Source organism: Phalaenopsis equestris, unplaced genomic scaffold (genome assembly GCF_001263595.1).
Source record: "Phalaenopsis equestris unplaced genomic scaffold, ASM126359v1 Scaffold000323, whole genome shotgun sequence".
NCBI classification, from domain to species: domain Eukaryota; kingdom Viridiplantae; phylum Streptophyta; class Magnoliopsida; order Asparagales; family Orchidaceae; genus Phalaenopsis; species Phalaenopsis equestris.
The window spans coordinates 304,111-329,400 of record NW_018164765.1 but is presented as its reverse complement, the minus strand read 5'-3'; the positions used below and the strand labels follow the sequence as shown (position 1 = coordinate 329,400).

Here is a 25,290-nt window from a genome sequence, read left to right as displayed (position 1 = left end):
CCCCCCTTTTTTAAACGCCGACAAGCACAAGGAGCCCTAACTTGTTGTAGAGAGCTTCGGGAACGAAATTAAAAGAAACGAATTCCTCTTCTCACTATTATAGACTTTTATTTCCTTCTTCACCCTTCCATTTTGACATCAGCCTCATTTTTCATGCAAATATCGTTTACGGTAGCTTCGGGTGCTATGTATGGTCAGTAGTGTTGAAAGTCCTTTGCAAGTCTCCATAAAGTTTCTAGCACGAAATCAAAGTAAAGGATGTGTGGTTGGAGGTGATAGAAAGAAAATTAGGCAATTTCAGACGAACTGATTATGACGAGAAATCCATTTGAGGTATGTGTTCGAAATTAATGCATGTTTTGGGTTAATGCATGTTATGAGCCAAATTTTATGAAACATTGTATTGTCTACGAGCCTCGGGTAGTTTATACGAGGCGACAAGGTAGAGAGGAGCGTGTAAGCACTCGTCCTAGGACTGCTCCGTCAAGTGATGTGAAATAATCATAAGTTAATTTAAAAATAATAATCTTTTATAGATTTTAATATGATTTTTATTTAATACAGATGCATTTAGATTTTCCTGCATATTATAAATAAATACCTGCAATTGAATGTATGAATGCATATTTACTTCTCTTACGATATATATGATGTTATGCTATGGTATGATATAATTGATTAAGCTTATGATATTAATTGCCTGCAAATATTTATTTATTGTGCTTCATGCCAATGATACATGTAATGTTGTATGCTTTATACAATAACGAAAATTTAAATGTCACAAGAAATGTTAGGGTGTAGAATATTGCATGATCGCTTACAAGTACTTTACGTAAGGATATAGTATTCCCAACTCTTGCTATTTATACGGGAAAAAAGCTCTGGGAACCGATAGAATTAGGCAGTGGCAGAACGTTAGAGAATTGTTGGCGTCAGGGGGGTTGTTGACAACTACTATGTTGGGGGAATCTCAAACATTATCAATAGTACATGTCTTTGGGGCAGGGTGATGACCCATGATGAAAGAATATGAAAATAATTGAATCATATACATTAAGTCAGTGACATTACTATGAAATGATATTGTTATGATTACATAAAATAATTTATGCAGATGATTTTTATTATACTAAAGATTTCATGATTACAACCTACATGTTACACCGTAGTCATGATTAATGCACCTGTTAGCTTTTCATGCTCTCTATTATACTAGTATGTTATGATTTTTGTATAGACATGCATAATTACATACGAGCATGCACGTTGTTTCTTTTTATGTATAAAATCTTATATTAGTCTCGATAATTTCTCTGAGCTTGTTGTTGCATATTCTTTATTGTTGCCTTCCAGATATGGGCAATGAGCACCAGAGCGAGTAAGCAGATGTGTCTTTCTATAGATTTTACACAATAGTTTTGTAGATATGTTTTGGGTACGTATATTTTTTGTTATATTGGATTTAACAGCTTTGTATAGTTTTCTTGTTTTGGATGTTATGATTTTCTTTTCCTGAATATGTATTTGAAATGCAATGCATGACATAAGTTACGGCAATATAGTTAAAACTAATACATCACCCACTGGGTCATGATTATAGAAGTCAGGAAGAGTGCTGGTGAGAGTTGGTCTGACCAAATTTTCAGCTTCTGTCGCAACACGATTGACCCTACCAACGGGGTTAGTTGTAGTGTGACATCACACGCCCCTTAAAAGTGTGCATTTTCTATTAATAAAATAAAACTATTAAAATTATGAACTTAAGCATGTACAATGGGGTCAAATTCTGTCAATATTTTGAGCAAATAGATTGTATGTCTTTTCGTTTACTTTCATTCCAATAAATAATAGTTTGTACAATCTATTTTAGGTACAGAAGATTCTGTATAATCTACTTACGTAACCTAATTAATATATATTCCTAATCTAAATATTCAGCTAAAACAAAAGAATTCATGCAAATATAATATTTCCTTTTTTTAGCATTGCGAAGAAGGAAACTCTTTATTATGTCTGATTTCATTTACTCCTGATTGATATAGCCCCTCAAATTGATTCTGGCTGATCAAGAAACATCAATTTGCCGACAAAAAATTGATGACACGGTCGAGAAAGAGTCTTAGTAAATATGTCAGTCGTTTGAAAATCGAAAGTGATAAGAGGAAGAGATATAACACCATCCTCATAGGCTTCTCGAATGGAACGATAGTCCACTTCAATGTGTTTCATGCGCTCATGAATAACGGGATTATGAGCAATCTGTATAGCACTAGTATTATCTGCATGAATAGAAGTAGACCCAAGCTGAGAAAAACCAAGCTCAGCCAGCATACCCCGAAGCCAAATGATCTCGAAACAAGCAGAGGACATAGCGTGATATTCTGATTCATTAGATGACTAAGGAACTCGATCTTGTTTCTTGCTCTTCCAAGAGATTAAAAGGTTGTTGAGAAACATGCAACATTCAATAATAGATCAACGTGTATCAGAACAACCAGCCCAATCGGCATCGCTATAGGCTGTTAAGGTGATACGAGACTCCGCAGAATAGAACAATCCACGATGAGAAGTACATTTCAAATACTGAACAATATGTTGAACTACAGCTAAATGAAGATGTGTAGGTGCTTGCATAAATTGACTAACTTGTTGCACAACAAATGAAATATCAGAACGCGTAATAGTAAGAAAATTGAGACTCTCAACAAGTTGTCGATATAGAGATGGTTCAGATAGAAAGTCATCATCATTCTGTTGATATTTGACTTTTACTTCCAAAGGAGAACAGTAGAGCGATCATCTTGAAGTCCAGCCAAAGCAATGAGTCTCTTCATATAGTTGTGTTGACGAGAAAAAATACCAGCGCGTAAAGAATGAACCTCAAATCCAAAGAGATAAGTTAATGATCTCAATTTTTTTATATGAAAAGAGCCCTGAAGACACTTCTATAGCTGAGATATCAATTGATTGTCAGATCCTGTGATGATAATATCATCAACATAGACTAATAACAAAACAAATCCCTTGTCAGTTTTGCAAAAAAATAAAAATGAATCATACTGACTTTGAATAAAAGAGAAGCTAAAAAGGATATTGCAAAACTTTTCAAACCAGACCCGTGAAGTCTATTTCAAACCGTATAGAAACTGTTTGAGCTTACAAACATCATGTGAATGTCTAGAAAACAAGCCTGGAGGAAGATTCATATAGACATCTTCTTTGAGATCCCCATGTAAGAATGCATTCTTAACATCCATCTGCTTTAAGAACTAGTCTTTAGATACAAGAATAGTTAACACCAGCCGGGCAGTTGTCATCTTAGCCACAGGTTAAAATGTTTCTTCATAATTAATCCCGTATTCCTCTCGATTGTTAAGAGGTACAAATCTTGTCTTATCTGTCAAAAGAGCCATTAGATCGGATTTTAAGAGAGTAAAATCATTTACAACTAATGGATTTAACATATGTAGGACATGAAACAATATCCCAATTTGATTGTCTTGAAGTGCCTGAAGTTCCTCTTGCATGGCTTTGACTCAGCAAGTCTGTTTAGCGGCCTGAAAGTAAGAGATAAGAATAATAGTATTAGTTAAAATTGCAGAATACCCTTATCTATGTTGAGGACGGATATTCCGAGTTGATCGTCGACGACTTATTGAAGCAATTTCTGGATTAGGGTTTGGGGGGGATTGAAGGTGAAGGGGGCATGCGTCATGTGTAGACAATGTCTGTCTTGAACCGTTTATCAGCAAAAGAATTATCAAATTGTGGAAGTACAACTGTATCCGGTGTCGACATATAATACTGAAAGTAATATTCATGTTCAAAGAAAATCACATTCTGAGAAATATCTCAGCGACTATTAATTGAATCATAACACACAAAACCTTTATGATTAGGATTGTACCTCATAAAGACACATCGTACTAACTGAGCTGCCAACTTATGACATTCATGAGCAGGTAGATGAACAAAGCAAACACATTCAAAAGTATGTAGCATATGATAATTAGGATATTTATAAAAAAAAATGATAGTAGGAAGAGTCATATTGGAATTATTGAGATGGTAAACGATTAATGAGATAAACTGCAGTAGATAAAGCTTCAGTCCAAAATTTAGCTGAAACAGAAGATTTTATCAATAATGTGCGCACAGTATCCAATAAATATTGATTTTTTCGTTCAGCAACTTCATTTTGCTGTGGTGTATAAACAATACCTTTGTTATGGAGAAATGCTTGAAACTCAAGAGACATGCATTTACCGTCATTTTCAGACAGTAAGATTTTATGCGAGCGGAGAACTGAGTTTCAACATATGCTAAAAAGGTTTGAAATACAGTAAATACATCTGCTTTGGAACACAAAAAATAAATCCAAGAAAATCTGACTGTAATCATCAATAAATGTCAAAAAATATTTATATTGAGCATGTGAAATAACTGATGTAAACATCATTATAAATAATCTCAAAATATTTATTGGCACGACTGTCGAAAATAGGAAAAGATAATGTCTTACTTGTTCCATGTTTACAAACAGAATAGTTAACTACTAAACTCTTATCTGTAGAAAGAAAAACACAACTTTTAAATAAATGCTTCAACACCATATCATTTAGATGACCTAGTATTTTATGTCAGATGACCGCCTTATTCTAAACAACTGAAGAAGCTAATGACATATTCTGAGAAACCATAAATTATAATAAAAACAGTCTGCCCACTTTAGACCCTTTCACTATCAACTTCCCCGATACCTGATCCTGCACAGTACAACCATCACGAGAAAAATGTGCATCACAGTTATGATCCACAATTTGACCAACAGAAAGTAAATTAATAGTTTTAGCTTTCCCTTGAAACCCGAGAGCAGAAAAGGCAGAGAGAATCATATGTTGAACCATATTTGGTGTAACAACTAGTTGATTATTGCCAGCAACTGTGGATGTCGATTCAGGATTGTGTCGGATACCGTGGCATGAAGTGCTTATGGTTTGCAGTTCCCGGGTTGTGTAGGGTACTCCAAAATAATGTCCCTTTTGCTTGCAATAATTAAAACACTTATTTTTGAAATTTCATGCAATATAACCAAATTTCTTGCGGCTGTAGCACTGCACTGATCCCTTCCCTTTGGTATGAGCAGCATATGTCATACTAATTATTTCTGATGATCCACCTATTATACTAATAACAGCTTGTGTCGTCAATCTTTGTTCTTCGCGTAGTAATTCACCAAAATAGATATCCAAACAAGGAACCGGATCTCTATTCAGCAACCCCGCTCGAGCAATTTCAAATTCAGGTCCGAGCGTCATTAAAAACTAATCATAACGACTTTCTTCATGAATAGCCTGAAGACTAACTAAGTTCTCCTTTGAAGCATTAGATAATGTTAGTATATTCGCTCCATAAATTTAGAAAGCCAGAATAATATTGTTCAATTGAATAATATTGTTCAATATAATATTGTTCAATTGAAAGATTACCCTTACTATAATTACTCATGTCAACTTCCAATTGAAAGCGTTTCGCAGAATTATCTTTGATTGTAAACGTGCTTCAAGTATTCCCAGATTTCTTTAGCTGTGTCAAAGGATCGTAAATTGTTCATCATATGAACCTCAATAGATCCGAAAATCCAGGAAGCAATCCGAGCATCCTTTGCTTCCCATTGGCCAAGATCTTTTACATCAGTAGGAGATGAAAAAGACGCATCAATATGGCCCCAAAGCACCTTCCCTTTTAAGAATATTTTGAGCTGAAATTCTCATGCAGCATAATTCTTTCTCGTAGATCTAATAACTAATATTTTAGAAGACATTCTAAATATAATTGAAGTTGATCAAAATCAACTAGAAATCAAAGAAAGCCAGAAAATCCAAAAACATCCAAATCGTTGATCTGAATCAACCTAAAAATCATGCACTGCCTTAAATTAGGAGAGGATTCTGAAGCCAAAGAAAAACAAAGAGATCCTGCCTGAGAGGAAATGAGAAGATCGCGGCTGTCGTAATTGAAGCAAAGAGGATCGCGAGCGATTGCGGCTATCGCGATCGAAGCAGAGAGGATGGTGAGTGATCGCGGCTTCGGCTTGAGACCATGGAAGCAGTCGAAGATCGCAGCTGTCACGATCGAAGCAGAGAGCTATCAGAGGAGTAGCGGGTTTCCTTGGACTCCGACGAAGGCAGACGAAGATGCCGCAGAACTCAAACAAGGACAAGAACGAGACTCCCAGATAGCATTTAACAAGATTCTTTACCAAGAATGCAATATAGTTTTTGAAGCATTTTGACGTTGTTGGGTGAAAATGTGAATTGCCTCTCATAGGTAAGAGAATTGATGGTATTTCCTTCGATCTTGCATCCTGTGTGGAAGTCTGTGCTCGTTGCATCAAGTGGGCAACCTCATGCCCTAGCTTACTTGAACTTGGGTGCATGCTTCGTCAGCTGCAAATTAGTGTGTTCTTCATTCAGGATCTTGGTCATGCTCGTTGCTGCCTCACTCAAATTCTCTAATGTGAGTCTCTGCTTTGTCGCTTCTCATTAGCTAGCATTTCGGCGCTTCTCTCAATGCACCTCTCATTAGTGGCTATGCTAAGTTGTGTCCAGTCTTGATCTGCATTGTCGATCCTACAATCCCTCATGGGGGTTTTCTTTTGGCTGACAATGTTGCCTAAAATCAGCATTTTGGACCTAACATGCTCTAGCCTACCACTATCATAGATGAGATGCCCCCACCAGTTATTCCAGTTTCGCATTTATAACATCTTGGTTGAATCTTGCATTTTTGCATTTATCATCATTGCATTGATTGTTTCCATCAGCTTTATAGGCTTGATTCTAATTGGCGATCATACTACCTATCTCCACTCCTAATTCAATCCCCACATCTTAGCACCAAATACCCCTCAGGTTATGGCTAAGTCTCCTATTCAAGCGTATCCTTCAGAAACTATTCAGATGATCCTTGTTATCTCTAAGACTACTACATACATAGCATTTGGGACCGTTTCTTCTGGTGCTTGCATCCATTAGTACGTCGCTCATGTAATTGCCGAGCTAAAGGCTTCATTTATTTAGTGCCCTTGGCCAATCATTTCTTTACATTTTCAACAAAATTCACATTCTCTTCAGCACAAACAGCCTTCCATTTTTCACGAAAAACCTACGGTCTTCGATTAGACAATCTTATTCAATCCACCCTGTACTCATTGATATCTAGTTTTGGTAAATCATTACAAGTGGATTTTGCAACAATTTGTCTTTCTTGGATGTTTATGACAAGAATCCTAATTTTAATGGACATTGTTACTCCTTTGGAGAAGGTGTTGAATGGTTCTTATCTTATGGATATTAATACATGGTAGAAGTAGAAAGAATTCATTATTATTTTTCTTAAATTTTGTACAAAAATACAATGTTTTTCAACTCATTGAGAACCAAGGAAATCAAATATCTTGGTAAAAGAAAAGTATACAAATGATCAATCATTCCCTTTAAACATGATGGTTATAGCTCTATCGAATCAAAATAACACACAAAATTTGAAATCAATTCTTGATATTTTCATGAAATTTGAGCCTCCTAAGCCTCCCCCTACTATTAGTCGAAAAGATATGGCCTGCTCTTCATCTACTCGTATGAACATTGATCTAACCCTCATAGTATGTTAGCTCATCATCTTCTTCCTATTACTAAGATATCAATGACAATGTTACAGAAAAGTTTATTGATATAAATAGGAGTCTTCAAAATACGGATGCTTGAGTGAATAGAAGATTTCAAATCCTATTTGCTAAGCAAGGCAATAATAAGAAGTTGATTTATTACTCTCCAATATCCATCAAGTTTCAAACAAAGCACTGTATATGAGGAGCTATGTAGCCCTCAAAATTCAACTGAAGGATAAATACTCCTAAATCATCAAGTAATCATTAATTTTTTTGTGTTTTTTTTTCCCACTTCATCTAGCAATTCATTGGTATTGCCTATGTTATACTCATTTCTTAGCTAGATAAAAAACTATGATTTAATTAAAAAACTTTCCAGATTAACTTAGGCCTATCCATTTTATTTTCTAATCATATGACGCTAATTTTAAACCTTTAGATGGTACATTTTCTACCATTGCCATACATGTTTACATTTATATGATATATCAATTTTCAATTACCATATCTTCATTATCTCAACCTTAACAATTTTTTTTGATATATTTATTCCTTAATTTATCATCCCAAGTTTTTGCCACATCTATTTTATCATTGTACTTTTTACCATGCTAGCTTGCAAATAACCTTTTATTGCCAAATACTCAAATTTACATTTTATAGGCCAACAAAACCTAAATGAGAGTTAAATCCCAACAGATCCAGAAGCGCTCATCTTACAAAGTACAACTCAACGCCTTGTTGGAAAATAATGCATTTCCAAACATTTCATAGTGAAGGTAAAAAATTTTAAGTAATATTTAAAACGCATTTCTTCCTGAAAGATAAACCTTCAATGAAAATAATAACATATAAAGTATAGAAATATAGTAAATTGAGAGCAAACTGAAAATAGGATTTATTACAAATTCTAACAATCTTTCCCCTGACTGATTCCAGCTTATACATGTACAAACCTTGGTATCGTCAGACTTGGTAGTACTTTCAAGTTCCATTTCAGCAAAGAATGCTTCCAAGACAAATGCTATAACCTGAAACAATAGAAGTGGAATATAGCCTTTATAATTCAATATCAGGAATCCTCGCACAGAAGTGGACAAGATAATCTTTCTTAAAAAAATATGACATTGCTTCCATCTTATGAGTACTTAGCAAGGTATTATATTTAGTGCCAAAGATAGCTATGTTGCTAAGATGAATTTAGATTTTTAATAATTATGAAGATTTCTTTATTTCTGAGAAATTTGGAATTCACCCAATTTGGGTGAATTCTAATTGACAAAAATGAGTTGTTTGAGAAATTCATTTCATTGGCAAAAATACTTTGAATTTGTTTCTCTTAACCAAATATCTCAGAAGTTAAAACCCCCACCACTGGTGAGCCTGAAGCTAATTTGCCATGCTACATCAAAAAAGCACAAATTAGAATTCCAATGATCAATATTGAGGGCAGTAAAAAACAAGATAACATCAGAAGAAATCAAGCAGCTTACAGAAAAATATGTGAAGATATGATCACTAATAAAAAAAGATGTGGTTTTCAAATAATGAAAGGTTCATCCCTTTCAAGAGAGATGCTAAAGAAAAATGAGGAGGAAAAATAGAACAGCCTTAAATCTGTTGAGTGGTTGGTGGTAAAACAAAAGCAAATTGGAAGAAAGCTGTGCTTTACATCAGCCCATGTTCCTATTATGTGATGATCAAACATTTAAATGGAAGAAATATGATAAGCCATCCACAGCATTTCCTGATGTATTTGTTCAACATTGCCAGGGTAGTTTGACGAAGATTTCTAACACATGAGCTATAAAAAAGATTCAAAAGACATGAAGAGAGAGATAAATTATTTTTCGAAGACAAGAAACCTAAATACTTCAACATTATCATGTTTTCATTGAGCAAATACACAGATAAATTAATTACAAAAGCACAGGCGCTATGTTTATCAGGAACTTACCAAATTCAGAAGCAGTAAAACGGTTATGAGATAGAAACTGACAAAATAGACAAGGGTCCACGAACTTCCTGTCAAATCCTTGTAGCTCTAGAAATGATAGAAAAAAAGAAAAATCACTGAAATTTTCCAGAACTTGAGCCAAAAAAAAATTTAGTACCCATGAAATTCACATAGCAATAAACTGCAAATCCCCAAAATACATATCCACAAATAAATATATATAGAACAATTATATCACGGACAAAAAATAATTAAGTTTCACTGAATTCATACCTGCATCCATACTTGCCAGTTACCCATGACTAACAAATTGAAAAGTGTAACCATTCCATTGGGGTAATCGTTGAAGTTGAAAAGCAAATAGCTAAAGCAATTAAGAATAACAACCAATTCCAAGAGAATGATTTGTGATTTATTTTGTTTGAAAAACGAAACAGGCACATAAAAAGGATACTCATCCTCAAAGAGATCAGTAGTTTCCAGTTTAGCATTTCCGGCATTTACAAGTCCACCAAATAGCTATCAAGAAAATTAGAAATTAGTTTAAGACACTCAAGTCGAAAGTGAAAAAAAGAATAAAAAAGTGGTTAGTTGCAGCCAAAACATTACAGCAAGTAAATAATCATGATGTAAATGTTGTTTACTTTCATATACAAAAAAAATTCATAGATTGTATAAAGATGATGAGGTGGTGGTGGGATCACAATCATAATGATGATAAATTTGTAAGTATAAAAAAAATTATATGGCATCAGAATTCCGAGATAATGTATGGCATTTTAACAGGCTTAGAAAAGAAGCAAAGACTAAGTGCATATTTATGGTCTATTTGGGCAGCTGTTTGAAGAAGCAGTTGTGAAGCTGCTGTTCAAAAAACTGTTGTGGCTGTTAAAAAAAAAGAAAAAACTTCGGGTAGATTTACATACATACCACCAAAAACAACCTATATTACACAATTAACACCTTAAACTTTAAATTTACTTAAATACCACCCAAATTTTATGAAGTGCCCGATTCTACCACTCCGTTACTCTGCTCGTTCATATCGTTATCTTTAATCATCTCTCCCGTTAACCAAAATCTCTTCTCCGACAACGTCCTGCCGAAGATTACTCGACTGCAACAATTATCCAAAATACAACTCAACCTCTCTAGAAACCACCTCGACGGCAACATCCCTCAATCAATTTCCTTGATGCATAGCCTCAAAGTTGTTGATTTCTCTCCAATAATCTCTCCGGCCTCATTCCAGTAATTGGACAATTCAACTACTTCAACTCCTAAACCATCCTCGAAAGCCCAGAACTTTGCGCGCCTTACTTTGACTGATAGTAACAAGTCGGGTCACACTAATAGTCATTTCTCCGCCACCTTATAGCTCATTTTTGTAATTTTATCCTATGCTCCATTGCATTCACCACTACTACCATAATCAAAGCTGGTCTTTGAAGATAGCCAGTGAAGCCCATGTGAGGAAGCTCACAACTATGTGCAAACCAGTGGAATAGAAGGCAACTCGATGTTGCTATTGGAGGGAGAAACGAACAGGGAAGGTGATATGCAGTGTTGGGCACAGTGGGCAAAAAATGGGGATGGGTTGGGTTAGTGCAAAAAGAGGGATATCATGCCAAAATGGTGCTCGAGATTGCAAGGCAAGAAGATTGTTATGGCGTGAAACTTCTGTGAAGAGCACAGTAATGAAGTCGTAGAAGTGGGTGCTTGGTAAGTTTTGGGTGGTATTTAAGTAAAATTAAATTTTACGGGATAAAATATGTAATATAGGTTGTTTCTAGTGGCACGTATGTAAATCCCCCAATATCTTTTTGAAAAAATCATACCGCAGCTTTCTAGCAGCCACTGCAGATAACCAGTCGAGGTGGGAAAACACAATTTTTAACTGCAGCTTTTCAAAAATGCAAGCAAAATGAAGTTATTGCCAAACAGAAAAAACTGTGGAGCGACACTGCACCGCCACCGGACAGCCGCCCCAAACATACCCCTAGTCTACCCACATAGAAACTAAGGGAAGGAGCACATATCCTTCCCTTTTTGCCAAATAGAAAGTCATTATTTTTATCATTTCTATATCCTTATTTCTGCTTTCTTTATAGCACGGCCACAATATTTCCTACATACTGTAGATTAAAATGGAACTTGTTTTAGAATATACTCCATTTTTTGCATTCCTCAAAATACATCTAAACTATCCTTTATAAAATTCTAAATTTTATTCCGATCAAATTGAAATAAAAAAGTATATATGAATTATTAAAACACTTAATTTTATAGAATGATTCATCAACTCAATTAAACTTATTCTAATCATACTATAAGCTTAATAAATTTACTGTTTATAGCATTTTAGAGGGAGGGGATTGACATTGACTAAATTATATTAAATTTATAGGCATATACTTATATCACCTTAAACCGTTTATCCCTTCAGTTTCATCTCCCATTACTAGCTATTTCCTAGAAACTGTAGCAGTAGATTGGATGCGCCTAACTTCAAATTCTTCACTCATATTTAACAAATTATATGGTTAGAATTATTAATTGATCAACATCACAAGTAATTGGCATCAAGACTTTCAATTTCAATCCTTTACTAGTTCATAACTTAGTTATCTCAATTCCTAAGCTAACCTACACATTATAATCAATCGAGAAATTTTCCAAAACTATAAATTGTATTACAAATTATTTTTCCTCTCGTTGTGAATTCAACAATAGGTTTCCAGAAGAGTAATAGGCAAGCTTAAAGAAAAATGTTAGCCTTCACCTCCCAAATTAAAAAAGGAATGCTAAATGACAAAAAAAATGCTTGGTATATATGTATCTTCCTCCAATGAAAACATAACAATGGTGTGTCACTTCTGCTTTAGTTATTCACCTAAAAAATTGTTCCCCGTTTTTAATCACCACAAATCATGAAGCATTTTAGTGTAAGACTTTTCAATTATCTCAATGTACTCCAAATTCTAATCTACTCATCCTCATAAAACCTCCCAACCTTTTGCAACCATCTGGAGTCCATCTCATTCAAATATATTGAGTACAGTGGCTATGGAGTAGGTTGCCAACAGAGCGGCAAAGCAACAGCATAGAAGAGGCAGCCGACAAAACAGTGGCTAAAGGAAAGCAGCTAAAACCATACGGGTTCCAGCAGCCAAATAGTGGCAAAGCAATAGCCGAACTAGAAAACGGCTACCGGCAAATTCTGGAACAAGGAAAAAAGGATGGTTGCTATTGGTTCCCCGTATGCTGCTGCTTGGAAACAAAAGGAAACCTGCAGCTTGTATAACCAGAAAAAACGGTAGCAGGAAAACAGCAGCAGGACCAGGAAAAAACTGCAGTAGAAAAATTAGAAGAGAAAACCACCGGCTATCGGAACAGTAAAGGAAGTAGGCGGCTAGGTGGCGGCCGCTGGAACCGGTAGAGGAGGCCAGCAGTTGCTAGATCTAGGATTAGGCTCTGATACCATGTTGAGATTTGGAGTAGAGCAACATAGTTCTCATTGATACAAAGAGGGGCATTTAAATGCTTACAATGGACTCGAACAAGAAAGGAAAAAAAGAAAACAATCAATGAAATAAAATCAAAATAACGATAAAAAAGAAACTACATAATGCATAATAAAAGTAATTAATAAATAATAACGGCTATGGAAAGCCAATAAATCTACTAAATCAAATAGTAATTGATGTATAACTAAAGTGCACTTTGTTCAACGTGTCCACAAAAAGTTGTCAAAACAAAAAAAAAGCATGCAGATTATAAGCTTTTGTTTAAATTGAAGAGATATTAAGGAAATGAAATGAAATCCTAATATTTTATCGCTTGTTTACGTTTTCTGTGTTTTTCTTTTTATAAGAGACTCTTTCTTTTTTCTTTTTTTTCTTTTTTTTTTTTTGGCTTGAAATCTTTTTACTTCTAAGTTGTGAGCATGTTATAGAAGAGCTTCCAAGGGTGCAAACACATGCACATTTCAACCATATTAGGATTTTATACAAACTAACCGAACAAAAAAAAAGCACTGAACCAATTTCAGTATAGGAATGTGCAGCTTTCATTGTGCATAAACAGAAACATTTAACTTCTGTTGTGCGCAAAAAGCAACATTTCAAGTTGGATTGGCGTTTTTTATCACTTATGGGATATTTCCATGTAGTTCTTGTTTTTTCATGTGTTAATGAAAATTAAATAGTCTTTGCTTCTTTTGTATTGATATAGCTTAGTTTGCTTATTCCCTGTAAAGTGATGCTATAAATATTGGTACGGAACATACTTCTGGATGAAGCTAAATTCTACCAGTTGATGAATTTAGTTTAATTTGCTAAGTGGATATTTATTTATGATGGACTCATGATATTTGAGGCCTCCATAGATCATCTGGCTCGCTATCCTATCTTCTACTTGTTTTTTGTTGTTTGATTTGGAAGAAAAAGGTAAGCATAAGAAAGATTCATGTAAGCAACATTTAGCCATGACAGCTCTTAAGTTTCAAGTATGATACTAGGGCATTTGCATGCAAACCAACCAATTCCTATGTATTTACATATGCAACACCTAAACTTTAACTTTACATCCATACTGCATAAATTTTTCATATCACATCAAAAATACCAACATTTTTACTAGTAAGAAGGGAAATACCCTTTTTCATGCATAGGTAAGGTGGCATGTTTAGTGTGCTTGCAGGCATTTTTATTCTCCATTTTGTGAAATGAATATACGAGGAACCTTAATTAAGGAAAAAACAGCATTAGTATTGAATGTCTAGAATATATCTGTTCTCTTCTCTCACTGAATGGACTTGCTTTTGTTGGACAAGTCAATCTCATAGAATGCTGACAAAATGTTGCTCTTATTGCAGGTTTGTTCATTATAATTAGTTTTGTTTTGGCAATCTAGGCTTTGATGCTTGGAAGAATCTTCATATGCATTACTTTGTTAAAATTTGGCATATAGATGATCTTGGTGAAGAGGCCTAGTTATTGACTGCATGATAAAAATATTGTTTTGGTGTTTTTTCTTTTTCTTTAGCTCGTAATATTGCTTGAAGATGCGAAAGAGTTTTGCATGCTTTGTTACACAGTACCTCTGACATTTTTGGCAGCAGAATAATAAAGTTACATTTAGAATATTGTTTTAATCATCTTTCTTTTAAATGTGCACTTACCAGGGTCTCTAATCCACCTGGTCCTTTTCTCTGCTTTTTTGAGATTATGACCTTTGTAAACGATATGTTCAATATGATTATTTATGATTTTGCTTCTCGGATTACATAACTTGTCGCTTAAACGAAATGTTGACTTCCTTTTCAACCGGCATTTTTCAACAATTGAATGTGGTGAGATTCATTTGCAATTTTTTATATCTTATGAACTTTGTTATTTGTGTTGGATCAACACAAATTTTTTTGACTTATTTCTTTCTTCTCCCTCACTAGATATGTTCTCACTAATAATTTACAAGACTAGATTATCGAAAATGAACAAGTTCTAAGGAGATGAAGCATCGACAAACATATTGTGATTGCACCTTTTTATGCATTATTTTCACAACTTAAAAAAGGTGTTAATGCTTGCAGAAATTTCTATAGACGTCTCAGAAATCGATCGAACGAAGATCATAAATATTCTCAGTCGGTGGATGAACGACGCGATGCAACATTAGAACGACGTGTGAAAAAGAAAATGTGCCTGAAGTTACGATTAAGAAAAATCTTGAAGACTTGAAATTTCTTATGAAAAACTTGCTCTTATTAGATTTCGTGGTCAAAGCATTTATGTTATTGCTGTTAGCGTTGTCTTTTTTTTGAAAGTGTTAATGTAACTTGAAATACAAACTGCACCAACTTAGGATTTATTAGTAACAGAACTCATAGGTCCAATTGTGGTGCAGCTTATGTTAAAGGAATTTTGCTTAACTCATATTTGTGTGACTATTTTTTGCCGCAAAAATTTGGATTTATGTTCTCCTTATTTCAATGTACTACAATATGTTGTCATATATGTCATGAAAAAGGTGTTGAGTGTATAGTACTTGACTCACAATCATTGGCCTTATTCCAAATATGTCTATTTTAATAAATATCTTTTTTAATTTTACTCAAGAGAATAACTTTTAGAAAAATGCAATTTCTAAAATCTAGTCTTCTCTTGATTCTATAATTTAACTTCGATTTACTTTTGCATTTTTGTTTGTTTAGATAATACAATTAAATATGAGAATTACATACATCAAAAATACCTATGAATTCTATATAATATATATAAACAGGTATTTCAAACGTTTGTCCACAGGCAACACTTTCAAGACTGTGTTTTTCAAACAAACTTACTCTTTCTGAAACACAAGCTTTTGAACAGCAGATTTTTCACAACTTTTAAGCTGAGCTTTTGTACAACCACAATCAAAACAAACGTACCCTAAAGTTACCCTTGTCAAAAGACCATAGAGTTATTAGGATATCGACAAAAAGTCAAATTTGAAAATTTTCTTCAATTTTCTCCGCTTGCAAAACTTTTCAGCATAACTTTTCTTAATTTTTCAAAGCACAGCCTAAGTTGAGGCTTCCAAAATTTCTATCAGAGACCCTTCTGTTAGATTTTTATATTGATCCTCCCAATTGTTTGGGGGAAGGCCTCCCCTCATCAAATCAAATTTGCTCACAAAACTGTGAGCCAAGGTCATTGATTGGTATTTTCCCTCCTATTACCCTTTAGTATTAATTTCTTCAATTGTCGATATTACCACAAAGAATACTCTAAAAGTTCTTCAATGACAAAGTTTCTTCTAATTTCTGAACATAATGAGAATCATTTTGCTACAACTGGATTTTGATTCCGATTGGAGCATCAGAATACTGACTCTTTCAAAGATAAAAGATTCTATATTTTTTATACTAAAAAAGACATAAATTAGAAGAACGTCTGTCGTCACTCTCCAATATTCACTACACTTCAAGCTAGGTAACCCAAATGCTTTTGTATTATCCCGTTATATTTCTTTTTTAACTAAGGTATTTCTATTAACTGCCCTTATTATACTTTCTCTTTACCAGGTTAATAAAATTTTGTAGGTATGTATGTATCTAGATGTATGTACTAGTATGTATCTACAAGTATGTATGTGTCTATATATATATACACAACGGGTCGTCGGCGTGCAACTCTGCTAGGGTTTTCGCTTGATGGCGATTCCCGCTTTGAATCTTTTGCCTTTTCACTCCATTGACTTCGTCGTTTTCCACGACGAACGGTTTCCTCATACTCGACGACAAATTGCTTCGCACCCAGCCTTCTGCTTTTCTGATTGCCTCATCAGTGTTTGCAGACAACTCGCATGACGTCGTCTTCTTGCTTGACGCGTCGTCATCGTCTCGCAATTTCGTCGGCGTTTGTAGACAGCTCTCACGATGTCGTCGTCTTTCGTTCCTGATACAAGGTTTGGTTACGTTGCTTGCCGTCCTCGCACGTCTTCTTCCTTGGGTCGTAGAATCACGTGGCTCGCCACGCCGCTCCAAATTCAAGCCATGGTCATCTTGACTAGTGGAGACGGCCTCGACGCTCTGTTCTTATGCCAGTACACTTGTCGGCGACAATCCTACTCGTGCCCCTATTTCAAGTTCTTATGCCCCTATTTTAAGTTCTTATGCCCCTATTTGTTATTGGTAAGTCCTGCATTCTTCCACAATCTTTCCATGAGGCTTTTGAAGATGGTGGTGATCACACATTCATTAAAAGACTTGGTAAAAAAAATAGGAAACATGCTCTTTTTCTCTCAGAGGTTGAAACAAGTATTTTTGCGTCTTCTTGGCGTTTTGCTCTAGTGGGCAAATTCTTTTATGGTCACCCTAAACTTGAGATCATTCGGAAAGATTTCGATGCTATGAAGCTATCAGGTAGATGGAATATTGGCTTACTTAATGGCGGAAATATACTTATTCAGTTATTTCACGATGCGGATTACACTCGTATTTTTTCTCGAAAGGTAATAAAGATTAACAACCATTTTATGAAAATCTTGAAGTGGACTGTCCACTTTGATCCAAAAGCGGGGTCCTCTATCATTCTTGTTTGGATAAAGTTTCCGGGGTTAAAACTACACATGTTTAACTTTAAAATTCTTGACTTCTTAGCAACTGCTTACGGTAAGTCTCTCACGGTTGATAGTCCTATGCTTTCTGTTACCAGACCGTCTATGGCTTGTGTGTTAGTTGAGAGAAATATCACTCAACCAACTCCGGATGAGGTATAGATTTGATCCACTCACAACGAATATTGGCAAAAGATTGAAATAGAACCACACCCTCCTTATTGCTCTCATTATAGTATCTTTGGGCACAGTCCTACTATTTGCTATCGTTTGCATCCTCATTTAAGGTTGGATATTGCTAAAGATCAGCAACTTATTCAAAAATATATTCGTACTGAATTGAAGGTGGACGTCTTGCCACCTACCATCCCTGTTGAGGAGGTGCAACCCGACCCTCTTTCCAACATCACATATACCTCTGCTCATCTGACTGACGCTATTCCTGATGGAAAATTTTCTGATGACCCATCTATTCAAACCTTTGTTGTCTCAAATGAAGAGCATCATACCCAAGTCGTTCTATCTCTGGATGTTCCTGCTTTTAAACAATCTATTCCAGTTTGTCGATTGGAGCATGATACTCTGGAGTCTCATGAAACATCTCCTCATACTACTAGTACTGATCCAAACGTGTCTATACCACTCATTGTTATTGAAGAAGACACAGTTACATGCCAAGACACATGAGAGTGTTCTTTTGATCCAATAAAAGATCAGCCGGTACAACAAGTAGATGCTTCTAATGTTCAACAACCTACACATGTCCGGCACACTTTAGACCAATCCACTAATCAGATGAACCAGTCTTCGGATGAGGAATGACATGTCTATTCTAGAAGGAAGAAGAATGGAGGCCGACTCGAGCTCAGGAACTTGTTGGACGATATATTGGTTACCACTGGCAATGACACTCATCTTACCAATTTATTAGCTGACTTCTTTTCTAGAACTAGAGACTGAGGCAAGACAAAATTAGTTCACTCTCTAGCTACCTGATACTACATATTTTGACACTTTTGGGTTTTGGGCTCTTATGTATTTTTCTGAATTTTCTTTTTTTTCTGGAACCATTTGTATGTGGTGTTTACAGTGCGGGTAGAGTGTCATGCTTAGGCCCTTTCATAAGAAGGCAAGACGCGGTCACTGCCCCTTCTTCTACTGGAGTGGACATACTGCCCTCTCAGACTCTACCTACCGTGGAGGGTGCTCAAGCTCCCCTTTATAAGGTTATTCAAGATAGGGATGAAGCGAGCATTCACATTTAGATGACGGAAAAGGTGTCTCCTAAAATTAATGCGGAAGTTTTAGAGTCAAACACAGAATTTTACTGCAATTAATCAATTGGTAGAACTACTTGTTGAGAAGGCAGGTGTTTCCCATGTTTTGAAAGACTGTCCTACACAAACCCAGGAACTCATCGCTGCAACTGTTTTTCCTTCTACGGATCAGACTGAACAGCTTTCAGAAGAAAAATGGCAAGTTTACTCTTTTCGGCGGAGAAAGAAGACTGGGGACACTGTTCAGCTTGGAAACTTAATAAATGATACATTGGTCACTCCTAGCAATGGAACAACACTTCAGATCTTGCTATCTAGATCCGCTCCAAAAACCAGAGGAAGAGGCAGGTCTAAATTACCTCGTCCATAGACACTTGTTTTGCATGTTTTCTTTTTTTGAGTGTTTTGTATCTTTTTGTGAGGATACATTTGCACCATATATCGTATGAGTAGGCATCATCTATTGGGCCCCTTCATAACACGTTTTTTGTATCATTTTTAATTTATATATTCGACATATATATGTTTTGCTCTGTTAGGGTTTACTCCGGTCGCAACTCCATGGCAACACGAGTAGCCCTCGACGTCCTTACGCCGAAATGGGATTGAAGTTTGCTCGTCGCCTCCCTGAAGAAGGGTAGGGGTTCACGTCAAGCAGTTACGTCGCCTCGTTGTGCTCGAAGAAGGCATGAAAGGGATTGCATCGTAACTCGTCGCCTCGTCGTGCTTGTAGAAGAAGGGTAGGGGTTCACGTCGAAGCAGTCTCGTCGTGCTCGAAGAAGACGGGAAGGGGATTGCGTTGCAGCTCGTTGCCTCGCCGTACTGGAAGAGGGTAGCACCGAAGTAGAGCCTCGTGGAGCCACAACCTCTCTCTTCCTACGCGCAAACATCGACAACTGCTTGACAACCCCCTTGCGACACCCTTCTCTCTCATCTGCAAACATTATTCTATAGTTCCTTTCTCTGTTATTTTGCCTTCTGCTTTGATGGCCACTGTTCCTCGCCCGAATCTGCACATACGTAAAGAATCTTTTGTTGAGGTGCTTGGTAAGGGTTCAGACTCTGAGAAGACTGTCAACCATGTGGTGTTTCCTCAAATCTATCATGATTCTCTTGAAGGAATAGCCTACTGTCTGTTTATTAAGAGGGCTTGTAAGAAGGGTGATAAGGCTGCTCTTATCTTTTCAGACTTCGAAGTCTCTACTCTGGTTGAAAAATGCAAATTCACTCTCATTGGGAAATTTCAGTTGGGGCATCCCAAAATGAAGGTTATTCGCAAAGCTTTTGAGGATCTCAAACTTGTAGGAAAATGAAAGGTGGGTCTATTAGATGATACATTTGACTACGGACAAAGACTATGCTACGATTTTCTCCATGAAATACTTTACCATTGAAGGAATAACTATGAACTTGCTAAAGTGGTCTCTTAAATTTGATCCAAACCAAGAACGACCTATAGTACCAATATGATTTAAGTTACCTAGGCTTAAGTTGCATCTTTTCAACCATCAGATCCTTTATTCCATTTGGGCCATGCTTGAGAGACCAATGAAATTATACATACCCATTTTTAATTTCATCAGACCTTCTGTTGCCAGGATTCTTGTGGAGAGAGATAACACTTTACCTGACATTGAAGAAGTTTGACTTGGCACTGCACACAATGGGTACTGGCAAAAGATTGCTATGGAAAAGAGACCATACTATTGTACTCATTATAAGATGTTTGGAAACGCACTTGAAAAATGCTTCAGGCTCCATCCTAACCTCACCTAACTACCCAAGGAGCGTTTATTCCACTGGCTGATATGGTGGAAACTCCAACTAGAGAGGATATTGCCACTAATTTTGCCCTAAAGGAACACCGTTCACTATCTCAGCCCCCTCATGTTGCTAAAAATTAAGAAACTCTCATTTTGGTTCCTGATAATGTTCCATATGCTATGAAAATAATTATGGTTGATGTTAAGAGCCCTCAAACCCTGGCGGAGTGCCAAATTCAAGGTTATCAACAAATAGAAATAGCTCCCATTGATGATCAACTCATTGATAAGTTGGGACAACCCTTGGAAGAGGATTGGCAAGTTTACAAAACTAGGAAGAAGAAAAAATGACTAAAAGAAATCAGGAATTTACAGGAGGATGTTTTTTGTTGGTTTCAGGTGGAAGCCCTCATCACAATTTGATGCTCAACCACCTCTCTAGATACAGGGAGAGAGAAAAGTCCACTCATCATGATTAAGCTCTCTGGTGGAATTTTGCTCCTCCCGAGTAGCCCGCAGACCTTTTTATCTTTTCGGGCAGAGTGAGTTCCTAGCACCCGCTCACTAAAACCTTTGTATATTCTTCCCATAAATGAAAATATATATTCTAAAAACATGAATTTTTTTTTGTCTAGTGGGCACCAAATATCGATTCCCCCAAAGGGTTGAAAACTTGCTCCTGATTCGAAGAACCCGCGGCAAGGGATTCGAACCCCCGACCCGAGGGACTTACGCCAGAGGCCGCACCAATGAGCCAGGTCATTCGCACGGCTATATATATATATACAATAATAGCGTTGATGGCGATCTGCTCTGCTAGGGTTTCGCCAAATGGCGAAACCATGGTTTGATTCCTTCGGCTTTCAATCCATCCTCTCCGAAGACACTGTTTTGCACTCGACGACAACGAAGGACTTTGCTTTTGCGTTCGCTGTCTTTTGGACCTTTCTAAGCCTTTGTGTTCGTCATCTTTGCCTTTGCACTCGACAACGACGACGGTGAACAACATTTGGACCTTCACTTTTGCGGCATCTTCGCTTTTGCGACGTCTTCGCGCCGCAGTTCCTTTATGCGCGTGGTCGTGTTGAAGTTTAGACTCTGTCGAGCTGCGATTTCATTCTGCGCAATCGTCATCTGCGGTTACTGTCTGCGGTTCCTCTCTTCTGCGCAGCTTCGCCCCAGACCTCTTCTGTCCGGCTTGCAGCTCTTCTCCTTGTTGTGACTTGTTGTAATGGAGCTTCCTCCTTCGATTCAACCCGACAAAACCTCTTTTGCCCACATTGTGGGTAATCTTCGGGGGGAGACGGTGGTCGTCTTCCCCTCAAGTTATAAGGAGAATGATGTTGGTACAGGTGACTGCTCCTTTATTAAGAATGCAAGCAAGAAGAGTGGGAAGGCAGCACTCTTTTTCTCTGAGTCAGAAATTTCAACCCTAACTAATAAATTCAAATTTGCTCTCATTGGAAAATTTCAGTGGGGACCCCCAGCTATGGAAGTTATTAGGAAAAGTTTTGATGCCCTCAAATTAGCAGAAAAATGGAAAGTGGGGCTCATGAATGGAAGACATGTATTGATTCAGTTAAATGTGCCTAAAGACTACACTCGTATTTTCTCCAAAAAAATATCTTGACATTGCTGGTAAACCAATGAAGCTACTCAAGTGGTCTCCTAATTTTGACCCCAATCATGAACATCCTATTGTACCGGTATGTTTAATCTACCTGGTCTCAAGCTGCACTTTTTTATCATTATGTATTTTACTCTATTGGTGTCATACTTGGGAGCCCTATGAAGCTAGATCTACCCACTTTCAACTTTACCAAATCTTCTGTGGCCAGAATACTTGTGGAAAAAGATATTACTTTGTCTGATGTTACTGAAGTCTGGTTGGGAACAGCGCATAATGAATATTGGCAACAAATCGTCAAGGATCATAGACTTTCTTATTGTTCTCACTGTAAAATGTTTGCGCATACTCTTGATAAATGTCATAAGTTTCACCCTAATTTCAAATCAAATAATCAAATGAATAAGGATGGATCTAAGGATATATTTGTACTGACCGGAAAAAAAGCTACCACATAACAGATTTTGGTGTCTGATTCTATTGTCATTGTTGTTACTGTTACTGCGAGTGATGTGATTTTGATACCTTCAAACCACAAAGAAAACAATACTGATAGACTATTACCTACAAATGATAGTGTTCAGACTAATAATCAGAAGCGCCTCATAGCTGCACTTCTTCAGGAAGTATTCGGTGTAGAGGCAACTCATACTTCACATATACTAGAATCTATTGCGGGTACTACTGTTGGTATTCCTTCTGCTTCAGCTCTACCACCCCATCAGACTAATTCTTCGGATAAGGAATGGGAGGTCTATTCTAGGAAGAAGAAGAATGGAGGGTGACTCCAGCTCAAGAACATGTGGGTACTACGGTTGGTATTCCTTCTGCTTAAGCTCTACCACCCCATCAGACTGATTCTTCGGATGAGGAATGGCAGGTCTATTCCAGGAGGAAGAAGAAGAATGGAGATCGACTACACCTTGGAAACATATTGGATGATACATTAGTTACTGCTGGCAATGGCTATCATCTTACCAGTACTATGTATTTTGACACTGTTAGACTTTTTATTTAAGTGTTCAATCTTCTTGTAGAAAATATCGTTAGCTTGTTCATCCATATTACAAAAATAGAAGACGAAATTAAAATATAGGTAATAGCGCCTGAAACAAACAATTAAGCATTGATCAACAATGATTTAAGTGTCCAGCTTTTTATTTAAGCATCTAATGTATTTTTCTGTTTTTTCTAGTTTTGGAACCATTTGTGATTTTTGAGTGGGCAGGGTGCCATACTTGGGTCTCACACATTTTATCTGTATCTTTCTTTCTATTTAATATATTAGTTTTTTGGGGCTTTCAAAAAAATAATAATAATATCGTTGTTATTTAAAAAAAAAATAAAGTCTTTAGACCTAGCAACTGTTACGGCTTCGCTGCCTCTTCTTCGGAGTCTTCGCACCTGTTTTCTATTTCGTCTGCCTGGGTCTCGCGATCTGCGGCGCGGCCTTCCCGCTCGCGAACTTTCCCGGATCGGGAGTTCTCGGCTTCCTCTACGGTGCGGCTCTATGTGCCCTCCCGTCTCGCGGGTGCCTCTGTTGTTGTCTTCCAGTCTCGCGAGTTTTGCGGCTCCCTTCTCGCGAACCCGTCATGCGAGCAGCTCTCGCGGCTCCTTCCGGTCTCGGCTCTGCGACTCCTCTACAGTGCGGCTCTCGGTGTTCTCCTTTTTTGTTTCTTCGGTCTATGTTTCCTGTCTCGCTCTGCGGCTCCTCTGCAGTGTGACTCCCAGTATTCTCCTTTTCAGCTTCCTTACGCCACTTTTCCCTGTTTTATTCTTAACGCCGCATCTTTATTTTGAGGATGGCTTCAGACAGATCGTATGCAGTTGCCCTCACGGGTGTACATGCCTCAGGTACACCTAAATCGTGTTCTTTCTCTTCTTCGTTTGAGTGAGAGGAGTACATCAAGAAATCTGGTAGGAAGAATGGGAAACCAGCCATCTTTTTTACAGAAGCTGAAGGTATTCAACTTGTTTCCTCCTGTCATCTGAATTTGGTTGGAAAATTTCTATATGGTCATCCCAAAATGGAGCTTATTCGCAAGAAATTTGAACTTATGCAGCTTGTTACGGAGTGAAAAATTGGACTATTAGATGGGAGACACATTCTTAGTCAAATTAATATTGAAGAAGATTACACACGCTTATTTGCTAGAAAGATAATTTGGATTGATAACAGAGCAATGAATATTCTAAAATGATATGTAGATTTTGACCCACAGACGGAACCGTCAATCATTCCGGTTTGGATTCTCCTTCCTGGTCTGAAATTTCATTATTTTTTTCTGAAAAAGTGTTGTATTATATTACCTCAGCTTATGGTAAGCCACTCAAGACGGACATTCCTACTCTTAATTTTTTCCGTCCATCCGAAGCTAAAGTAATTGTTGAAAGAGACATTACTTATTCCGCTTCTGAGGAAATTTGGTTGGGCACACAACATCATGGATATTGACAGAATGTAGAGATTGAGCATTTTCTTTCGCATTGTTCGAACTGTCGTATGTTCGGCCACTTCAGTTCTCAATGTCATCATCTATATCCCCACCTCAGACCAAAGAAACAAAGTGCTCCGCTAGAGGCAGTGATTCCAACTCCTCCTCAGCTCCAATTTATTGACACTCGATTATCAAAAGGATACACCTGAAGATGTCACTATTCCCGCAGGCAATATATCAACCATTCAGTCTCCACACATTGTTGTAGCTCCCCCTTCTTTGAAACCTCCTATCGTAGAGACGAGGGAGATTCTTCAGACTCCGTCTGCCCTAGAACCTATTAGTGATATTACAGGTGAAAATACCTCTGTTGCTTCACTACCGCCTCATCAAGTCCAGAAAGATGTCAATGCTACTCTAACTCAGGGGGATCATGATGTGCAACGTCCT

The 25,290-nt window shown here is 36.9% G+C and overlaps 1 protein-coding gene across 1 annotated transcript in view; it reads right to left on the bottom strand.

Moving 5' to 3' along the window:
* Positions 1 to 25,290, bottom strand: part of LOC110025675 (two pore calcium channel protein 1) — a 117,732-nt gene that overhangs the window by 10,234 nt on the left and 82,208 nt on the right. Inside the window, 4 exon segments of the mRNA XM_020726283.1 lie at positions 8,632 to 8,706; positions 9,633 to 9,719; positions 9,906 to 9,996; positions 10,087 to 10,151. Of these exon segments, the coding sequence (XP_020581942.1) occupies positions 8,632 to 8,706; positions 9,633 to 9,719; positions 9,906 to 9,996; positions 10,087 to 10,151 (318 nt within the window).